At 43.2% G+C, this 10096-nt stretch overlaps 1 protein-coding gene across 1 annotated transcript in view; it reads left to right on the top strand.

The window, feature by feature from the left end:
• hs6st1a (heparan sulfate 6-O-sulfotransferase 1a) overlaps positions 1-7619 on the top strand; it is a 51799-nt gene extending 44180 nt beyond the window's left edge. The window contains exons 3-4 of the mRNA XM_076108281.1: positions 977-1225; positions 3091-7619. Of these exons, the coding sequence (XP_075964396.1) occupies positions 977-1225; positions 3091-3417 (576 nt within the window). The 3' untranslated portion in view covers positions 3418-7619. The remainder of the gene's footprint in view (positions 1-976; positions 1226-3090) is intronic.
• The last annotated feature ends 2477 nt before the right edge of the window (positions 7620-10096 follow it).

The following is a 10096-nucleotide window of genomic DNA, read 5'->3' on the forward strand; positions in this document are numbered from 1 at the left end:
TCTTTTCTGATGGCTTTCTCAGTATCCCACCTAAATGTGTTGGCCAGCTTATCTCACATGAGCCTGGGGCTGTTATTACTCAGGGTCCCATGGCTTATGAATGTGGCACACACACACACACACACACACTTGAGGCATCCTGTTGTACTCTTGTGAATCCAAATCAGTATGCTGCTCCTGTGCTGTAACACAACAGCTCCAGAATACACTCAGTGAGGAAGTGATGTCTCACTTTGGAACAAATTTACCAGAGTTGAAACTGCTGCATTCTATGCGTGGAAGGTGATAATTAAAGTTAATTATTATTAAAAATGCAATCTGAGTTATTTCTGGCCAATACTAATATTAAAACAAATCAATAATATAATAATAATTATAATAATTATGAATAAAAACGCATTATAGGATGGAGAACCAGTAGTTTTAAATAATATTTTGTATTTGATCATTTAGTTAGATGTAGAGCTGCAGTTATTAATCAATTGATAAATAGTTTCAGTAATATTTAAAGCACAAAAGGCCAAAATACGTTTTGGGTTCCAGCTTCTCAAATGTTATTTTTTACTGATTTTCTTTGTCATTAATGGGAGTAGATGGAACATTCAAAGGTTTTGAGTTGGACAAAACAAGCAAATTGAATGAAATTATTTTTGTAGACAAAATGATTAATTGAGAAAATAATGGATAATAATGGATGATGAAAGTAATTATTAGTTGCAGCCCTAGCCAGATAATTAATCAGTTATCCAGTCATCAGTTCATTTGTTCTTCATCATTTCAGCTCTATTCAGCATCAATGCAACACCTGATTGTTTGATTGTCCCTTTTTTAAACTTTTGCTCTGTAATCTTTTCATAAAGCCTTTCTGGCACTAAACACAAGTCCCTTTATATAAAGTTGCATTCTTTAAGACTGTCATTCACAAAATCATCCCCCGATTTCTATAACCTCCTTCGCTTCCTGTTCCTACCGACAGGTTCGTATGCTAGCGGACCTGAGCCTCGTCGGCTGCTACAACATGTCCACGGTTCCAGAGAAGAAGAGGGCCCAGCTTCTCCTGGAGTCGGCCAAGAAGAACCTTCGAGACATGTCCTTCTTTGGTCTGACGGAGTACCAGAGGAAAACCCAGTTCCTGTTCGAACGAACCTTCAGGTTGCGCTTCATCCGGCCTTTCATGCAGTACAACAGCACCAGAGCTGCAGGGGTGGACTTGGACAACGCTACGGTTAGTGCTGCTGCTCAGTCATCTTGTGGAGATTTAGTTCTGTGGGCAGGAAGCGAACATTCAAAATCTTACATTAAAAAAAACATGATCTGTTTAAGTAATCCAATGCATTATTAAAGATTAAAGCAGTGGATCCCAACCTTTTCGGCATGTGACACCTTCCAAAAACGGTTTGGGAACCATGTAGTCTAATCCTAGACCGGGAACCACTAGGACCACTAAGCAGAACAAGTACTTCTACTACGTTATGACCAACGTCTCTCTAAGAAATTAAACATGGCAGCCGTAGCACATTCGCTGACAGACTAGAAAATATAAAGAATATTTGAAAAGGGAAAATAATCCGAAAAAAATAAAACTAGAAGATGAGAAACAGAGGAACACAGTGGTCTTCTATTGCTGTGAAATGAGTTGGGATGACTGTCACCGTTTAAAAAAAAAAAAAAAAAAAAAAAAAAAAAAAACAGCAGCTTCAAACGCGTTCTTCACACTTTGATTGGTCCAGTGTGGGAGTTCTTAGGCTCCATTCCCAGCAAAAAAAAAACTATCCTCCAGTACACAGCAGACTGGTGATTTAAACATCAAAACCACCAAATAAAATATGCCCTGCTGACAGAGAGGCTGGGGAAAGGTTATGTGCTTATTATCACAAAAGCAGAAAAATATTACTCGGTAAAAGTGTGACAGGTTGGCCAAGGCTGTGTGTGGCATTTTGAGTGAAAACTTGTTTTCAAAAGTAGCTTTCAAATTAAATGCTTAAAAAGGCACTGTGTGAAATTGCGACACTATTTCATTATTTCTAAAATGTCAAGTACTTACATCAGCAGGTGAAGAGAAGAATATTTACTCTACACTCCCCAGCAAAGCTGTTGAAAGCTCATTTATATCCTCGTGCATCAAGATCCCAGCGAGTCATTTCTGATTGAAACTGGTTTCCAGCTAACGTGACGACTGTTCCCTGATACGTGAAGTCTTCGTGACGACTTGAGCTCAGCGCCGTCTTCCTAGCTTTGTGCCGGGTTGTCCCCCGTGCTGCCGATCAAACATCTCTAACTTCTCTATCGCCGATGCAGCGCGCCGTTTCCCTTTGTTGACGCACACATGTCTCACAAATTATATCCAGCGCTCCATCGCAGATTTCAAAGGGATTTTCTTAATTAAACACATTTTCCCCCTCCATGTTGAATCCACACACAGCGGATGACACACGCCAATAAACCCAGTTGCATCGCACCAAACATCAAACACGTTTCTGTTATCTCGCTCCACATATTGCCAACACACTTTTTTTCCCCTCTGTTCCCCTCGTGTTGGAAGTCCTATAAAGCTTTTGTACAACAAATGTCATGTAATAGGGCGCTCCACAGCATGAACGTTCACCAGGGGGTACAAGTCTCTACGCGTCTTCCTATACAATAATCACAGGTTTTAAAAAAAGCCTGTGCCCTCTGGGTTGTACTCTCTAAGGCCATGTTAAGATCCACTTTAGCCCTCTCGTTCAGTTGAATGAAGCAAAAAAAACAACTGCTTTTACTTTCCTAAAAGAAGGACCAAAAATGCGTCACTGGCCAGATTGGAAATGTTTCCTACTCTGAGACAATTAGTAAATATGGGCCCAGGTTGTCTACTGTGGAGACTATCAACTCTGCATGTGTCCTTTTCATTTATTTATTTAATCCACTCAAACATTAGAGTCACGCCACAATCACTACAAACCAAAAACAGAGGAACATTCAAGTTTTAAGTTTAACTTAAGTTCCTCAGTTTAGTTCCATGGATGCTGCAAACTTTTGGTCTCAAATGGCTAAAACGTTTCTTCCACCTCTTCTTTACTGAAACATTTTGTCCGTTCGCCTCCTTGTCAGGTCCAGCGTATAGAGGAGCTGAATGAGCTGGACATGGAGCTCTACGACTACGCCAGGGACCTGTTCCAGCAGCGCTACCAGTACACGAGGCAGCAGGAGAGGCGGCAGCAGCGCATCAAGAACCACATGCAGCAGAGCCACCAGGGCCTGGGCCTGGGCGTCAGCCTGTGGCCCTCCCACGGCCGGCAGAGCTCGGTGTCGACGCTGGAGGACGGAGAGGGGGAGAGGGAGGAGCGGGAGGAGGGCGAGGAGGGAGGCAGAACCGAGGAGGCGGGCGGCAGGCTCCCCACCGAGGACTACATGAACCAGATCATCAACCGCTGGTAGCAGCAGAATGAGAACAAACACACAGACATGCATATGTAATGTGAAACACACACACACACACACACACACACACACACAGAGTGGCACCTGCATCAAAAGACCCAAATGACTGACAAACAGACTTTACTGGAGAGTTGGGCTACGGGAATGAGAGTTGCAGTGGTGGCGATGGAGACCTGGGCTTGGTCGATTGCATCAGCTCACATTACTGAGGTCCAGTTGTTATTAGCACCCGCTTGCCCTTTCTTCCCTTCCTGCCCCTCTGAGTTCCTCTGTCTCTCCTGAGAGATATTTTTAAGAGTTGCTGAGCACCGAGCATCTCATCCATCTCTCCCAGCCTCCCCTCCCCCCCCCCCTCCTCTTTCTCCTGTATTCCTCCTCGTTCTCTGTGGCCTAATATGGAGCATGAGAAAATAAAATTAAGTCTGTGAATTCCCATAAAACTTTTGCTAAAGGACCAGTCTACTTCCTGGATACTCCAGTTTCAAAAGAACTGGGACTGCTATAAAAGCTATGCTAATGTCTGAGCTGAACAAAGAAAGCAGTACATGAGAGACTGAACCTGAAAAAAGAAGCAAAGAAAAGTTGTGTAATAAAGCTTTCTGCTTAAAAAAAAAAATATCTGCCATTTTACCCATGAACACGCTTTGGTCATGAAATAATGACTCATTCTCATTTTAGGATGATTTCATTTGTATTTTCCTTTCTGTGTATTGTAATAACACTGAGACCAATATTGCTGCCTAAAGAAAAGTGATTCCTTTATTTCTTTATTTTTATTGGTTTTATAAGTCAAAGCTAATGGATCAGATTGATGTACAATGGACCATAGCCATTACTGAAGCCTTGCATCTTGGGGGGGGACGTAGCGTGTTTCTCTGTTAAAGGTTCTCAAAGATCCTGTCGCTTAACGACTTCATTTTCTCTCCTCTCCTTCCTCTCTATTTTTTTTTCTGTGTGTCTCATTCCTGCAGAGAACGACAGCCAATTACAGAATCCAAATCTCACATAGGTGCGAAAGAATCAAAGGCAGGGAGAGGAGGAGGAGGAGGAGAGGAGGAGGAGGAGTGAGTCCGCTGCAGGTTGTTGCCAGGAACCGTGCTGTGTGAGCGACGAGCACTTTGGAAACCTGAACTCAGAAAAATGCTTGAGACGGGAGTTGTGGAACTACTGGGTCACCTTGGCAATAGTGAGCCCTTAATGTGGTGGGGGTGGCATTTTAAATTTCTCCGAGCGGCGTTGTAAAAGCGTCGGTCTCAAACAAGACTCCTTCCCACCTGCTGAAAGGGCACACGCAGCGCCGGTGACCTGCAGTTCGTTGGTTTGGCCGGTTATTACCCTGAAGAAGGCACGGGGCGAGGTAGCAGTGCCTCTATGTACTGAGATCATAGTTAACATAATTATGTCTGCATTATTCTACATTTCTCTGACTACTCGTGTGTCTGTGTGGCTGAGTGTGTGTATATAGTATGTACAGTACGCCTTTGATTGGCGTATGTGTATGCCTTTGTAAATAGTGTGCCTGACTGAGAGAGGATGCCTGATGAGTTTTTGTGAATGACAGGTTCCATGACCAATTATCTTGCCATTTGTTTTGGTGGTGCTGGTGCTGGTGGTGCTGGTGGAGGTGGAGGGGTGGGGCAACAAAGTCCCTCCAACTGCATGTCACAGCAGTGTGACCGTTGCGGTGATGCAAGCCAATAATACTCCCCTCTGTCCTCTCCTTTAACATTTTCCTCCCCCCCCTTTTCTTGTCTCCTCCCAATGACGTTGCGCATGAGGACTGTATCACTAGAAATGATCCAAATCCTAATTTCTACTTTTAAAAAAATCTGCGTGTGTGACACGTCTTTACTCATGACAGCAAATTCTACAAATAGGGTTACAAGGCGGCTCCACCAATTGCACCATTTTTTTTTTTTTTTTTACCCAATCAGTAATTTTGACTTTGGTATTTTTAATTTGTCAAGCGCTTGTTTTTTTTTTTGTTTTTTTTTACAGAATTTGATTCGGCAGGTTCTCGTTTGGTAAAATATCCTCCTTCACTGAGCTCTGATCCTCACCTCATCTCTTATTGAATGTAACGTCTCTCCTGCTCTCTAGAACACACGTAGAGAGCTTTTGTTATAACGACAAACAGAAAGTAGACCCATTTGTGATCTCAGCACTCTGTACATTACTCTGTGATCAGCTGACACAGCGTTCCCTACGCAAACCTTAGGGGAGAATCTTTATCTTTATTTTTTTATTAGTCGTCCAGCAGCAGCTGCAGGAATTTGTTGTAGCCCTACAGGTGTCAGCTAAGGGCAAAATTCACATTTAAATCTTATAATTACATAGATTGTGACGGCATGACCTGAGCAGCTGACTTATTGAGGAAGGTTGCGGAAAATATCAGATTTAAACGCTGGTTTCATCTCAGCTAAACATTTTGTCAGTCAAAAGAAAAATCACTTTGGAGACGCAAACCTGCTACAGGATAAAAATACCGCTCTGACTTTAGATCTATGTAGGAAACACACTCTGAATGATTTATTAAGTAACGTACAGAGTGCTGAGTTCTCAGATTATAGATTATACAAAATGAATCCAAGAAATATTAATTCGGTAATGGCAAAAATTAAACTTGGTCTGTACTCAACCAAAGATGGTTTGTGGGAGAAAAGAATAGAACGTGTGGGTTGTAGTTCAACAAAACCAACAAAGTGGTTATTCTTCTCTCGAGAATCTGTTATGATTGCATCACGTTCATTTCAACATTTCCATGAAAATATTTCAAAATTATCCGTTTAATAGTTCTGTATCAGGACTTCCAGCATTCTGAGCAAGTTGCTTACTAAACGTGGGTTGTAAAGTAAAAAAAAAAAAAAGCATCACTTGTTATTTCAATGTGCCAGATGCATTTAAACAACACTTCATTTGTTATCGTAGTAATCTCATTTTAGCGGCGCTTTGTAACACGTTTCTGTCACCTCGGCTAACGAAAGGTGATAACAGAGTTTCCATTCAGACTCTAAACTGAAGAAGGTTCAATAAGGGACTCAAAAAGGATTCAGATTTCATTTGCAAATTTAATACTGAATTCATACTCAATGAAATGTTATCGAACCCCAAAAAAAATCAGAGCAATAAAATGGAACGCCAAGAAGACGAAGCTGGAGAAAGAGAATGTAAAAGTGGGGAAAAGACGCGTCGCAGCACCATTCAATTCAAATGAATGTAGTTTGGTGTCATCCAGGGAGGCAATGGGAGGATGCAAGCTTCCTTTGGAAAAGGATCAATAATATGTTGCACCCTGCTGTTAACAATAGATTTTTACGTCTGAAGGAAGAAGACGCCAACAATTTAGCCGCCCACCACCCTCCTTGTTAAATTTCAACTAATCACCCTGCATCCTCAGCGTCTCTCCTTTTGATCAGCGCCTTTCAAATCAGGGATGATTCATGAAGGGAAGGAGAGGAACAAGGGGGGGATGATGAAAGCTATTGGGATGCATCCAGTGTCAATATGCTGCTTTTTGTGTAGCCTTCAAAGTAACGCAAATGCGTATGGGAAGAGAGATCTCCCTCTTTTTTTCTTTTTTTCATATTAACTTCCCCGTCATTGTTTTTTTTTTTAATGAAACCAATGACTTGAAAACACTGCAGCTCCGGGCATTTTGCCCACAAACCTCTTTTTTTTCTTAAAGTCAGACTTGCGTATTTGGCTCCAAACCAATATCTGGCTCTGCATTAGTGGTTAAAGAGAGAGTACAAAACTGATTCTCTACCTTCAGAGTGATTTTTTTATTTTCGGCGTTTCAGTTTCAAGCGACCATCACACTTGAAGCGGTCCTCAAAAAATGACTCCCCGTCACCTGAACAGTGTGTGAAAGACAAAATCCTTTCACAGAAATTCTTCCAGGAATTAATGCCGTAAAGCTATACTCAAACATGTTATGTCTCATCACTATGTATATCTGATGTCTTAACAGCGTTTGCTTTGTGACAATGAAGCAGCCCATGTGTCGCTAACGTCATCCCTTTTGTTATTTTATTTTTTTTAAAAGAGGTGTTGAAAACTGTGTGATAGAGACTTGTTCTTTTGGATTGGTGTGCAGTCTGTCTCTGGCTCCTTCTGTATGCATCATTCTGGGTTTGTTTCTTATGATTGCAAAAAGATGAATCATCAAGCCACCAATTAAAATATTTCATTTTTACAGACCTGACTGTGTTTTGGTTGTCACTGCATATCATTTGTCATGTTTCTCGCTCTGTCACTCTTATTAGCAAGTATGAAAAGCATGAAAAGCTTTGACTTTTTTTAGATGGAAAAATACATCCAAGGTAATTAACTTGAAATGCAGCCACACATTCCTCTAAGAAACACTCAGTTAGGGATTTCTCCTCTTCCATCCACAGGCCAATCTATACCTAGAGGGCATTTCTACCACTTGCCTACATTAACCACAAGACCGTGACCCCATAAAGCAGCCTGGCCCCCCCCCCCCCCCCCCTTCAACGACTGCGTCAGCCCTGTCGACAGTGATCTACAGCCTAATTCAATCTGCAGGCACTCGGGGCCTGCCTAACACATGTATGAGCGCACCAATATGCTTCTTCCTCTGCAGTGGCGGGTATACGCAGGGGGCCGGTGTAAATATCATTCCCTGCCCTCGGCTGGAGAGGGGAGCAGAACATCAACACTGTCTCATCAACAGTCCGGTGAGCGTCAACTTTGACCCCCACAAGGCCGGGCATTCAAAAAAAAAATGATTTGCCTGGACAGCGACAGGCCGAGGCAATCGGCCGGAGGGAGATGAGAGCGCGCAGACTGCACCAAGAGAGATGAGGAATCAGAGAGGGCCTTTCATGTAAGACAGGAGGAAAGAGAGGATGTTTTTGTGGCTGACGTATGAACAGAGAATGGGGGGGAGCGGGAGAGAAAGCGACGGCTGTGCAGCCTCTCTGGCAGCTGTGTATTGGACTGAACGCAGTCTTTAATCCTCCTCATAGCTCTGGGTCGCTGTCATTTCAAGTGCAGCTGGACTAAACGCACAATAATGGCTCAGCTACTGCAGAGGGCTGGACGGCCTTTGTTTGGGTGAACATGTGCATGCGAGTGTTGGAGAGAAAGTGACTGCTCTCTCCTGCAGTGGGAATCCAGGCTCTCGGGTTGATTGTATGGACTCTGGCTGCCGTCCATTATTAGCAGGTCACACTGGCTGCAGCTCCTCGTTGCCGGTCCTGTGCTTCTTTCATGCAAACAAAGAAGCTCTGGCATTATTATCGCTTATTTTCAGCGTGGAATTCTGCAGATAAGTTCATATTGAGTGCCTCCCTCACATGCCTCAGAGCCATGGCTATTGTAGTTCTGGAGGTTTGCCCTTTTGGCGCTGGAACTGGTCACCATGGAGTTTGGTCCTCTGTCTCTGGTTGAGTCATTTCCAGCAGTGGCATGGCTTAGACCGTCCTCGTCAAAATACACAACAATGTGGATGAATCTCTATACACAAACAATTTGCAGAGTTTCAATACCCTGTTTCGTCAAAAAAAAAAATTAAATACACAGGGCGACGAGAGAGCTCTGTGGGTGTGGGAGTGCACATTTTTCCTTCAGCAATAAAATAAATATGATTATATTGGACAACTGGGGCAGTTATCTGACCTACCACTCCAGGTTTGGCTAACCTCCCGGGTCAACACCAAATCATCTCTCATGATATTAAAGGATTGAACAGAAGAATCCAACCTCCCAGGCAGCAATCGGCTCCGGAGCTCGTGCGGACTGACACCAGTGGGAGTACAATCTGAGGAATCCCATTATGGTGTGTTTATTATGTATGTGTGTGTGTGTGTGTGTGTGTGTGGCCCAGGAGCTCATAAAGAGCTGATCCGCAGCAAACTTATTAACCTCATAAAAGTCTTATATATGTTGATGTGGCGGGATACAAACACTGGGTCAGCGCCAAACTCGAGGCTGTTCGAGCGTTGATACATTCCCTTTATACACATGCAGCGACATATGCACACATAACAGAGCACACAAATGAAAACCATAAATCTTACTGTGTAAAAAAAATAAATAAGTGGCTGATCCCAATTAAAAAAGCTTTCCTTTCGCTGAATAAGTGTTAACTGTTACCAACACTGTGGTACTCAAGACTGCGCTCTGCTCTGTGTATTTATGATTTGAGCCCAGACCGGCCCAATGTTTGGTGGCTGTAATGTGGTGAATTACCTTCATGTGGGAGACCCTGTCTGACCCCCATTATACAGTCAGGGACACATTTAATTAGCGACAACTCACGTGAAACGACAAAATGTATTAATATTAATGGAGGTTTAATTGGGGTCGTTTTGGTCCCCCGTTGAGGCTTTCAACCTCTAAAATGGCTGACGTGTGATAGTGTGAGGAGAGGGAGCCCACAGCCCGGGTTCGCCATTTCGTATGTGACCCCGGAGAAGATGACAACCATCTCCCATAATTCATCTGAAGATGTCACCTCTCTGACAGATGAGCAGGCCCTGTGGGCACAGTGTGTGCGTGCGTGAGGATGAGTTTAGCTATACTTGCAAGGACTGTCTAGCGAGGACGTTTTGGCCTGTCCTCAGTCCTGCAGCTGATTTTTGTGTTACGTTGTGTGTGTGTGTGTGTGTGTGTGTGTCTATGTGTTTGTGTGCGTGCATCTATGCGTGAA

Source organism: Anarhichas minor, unplaced genomic scaffold (genome assembly GCF_050575085.1).
Source record: "Anarhichas minor isolate MPS153535 unplaced genomic scaffold, ASM5057508v1 ptg000040l, whole genome shotgun sequence".
Lineage (NCBI taxonomy): Eukaryota > Metazoa > Chordata > Actinopteri > Perciformes > Anarhichadidae > Anarhichas > Anarhichas minor.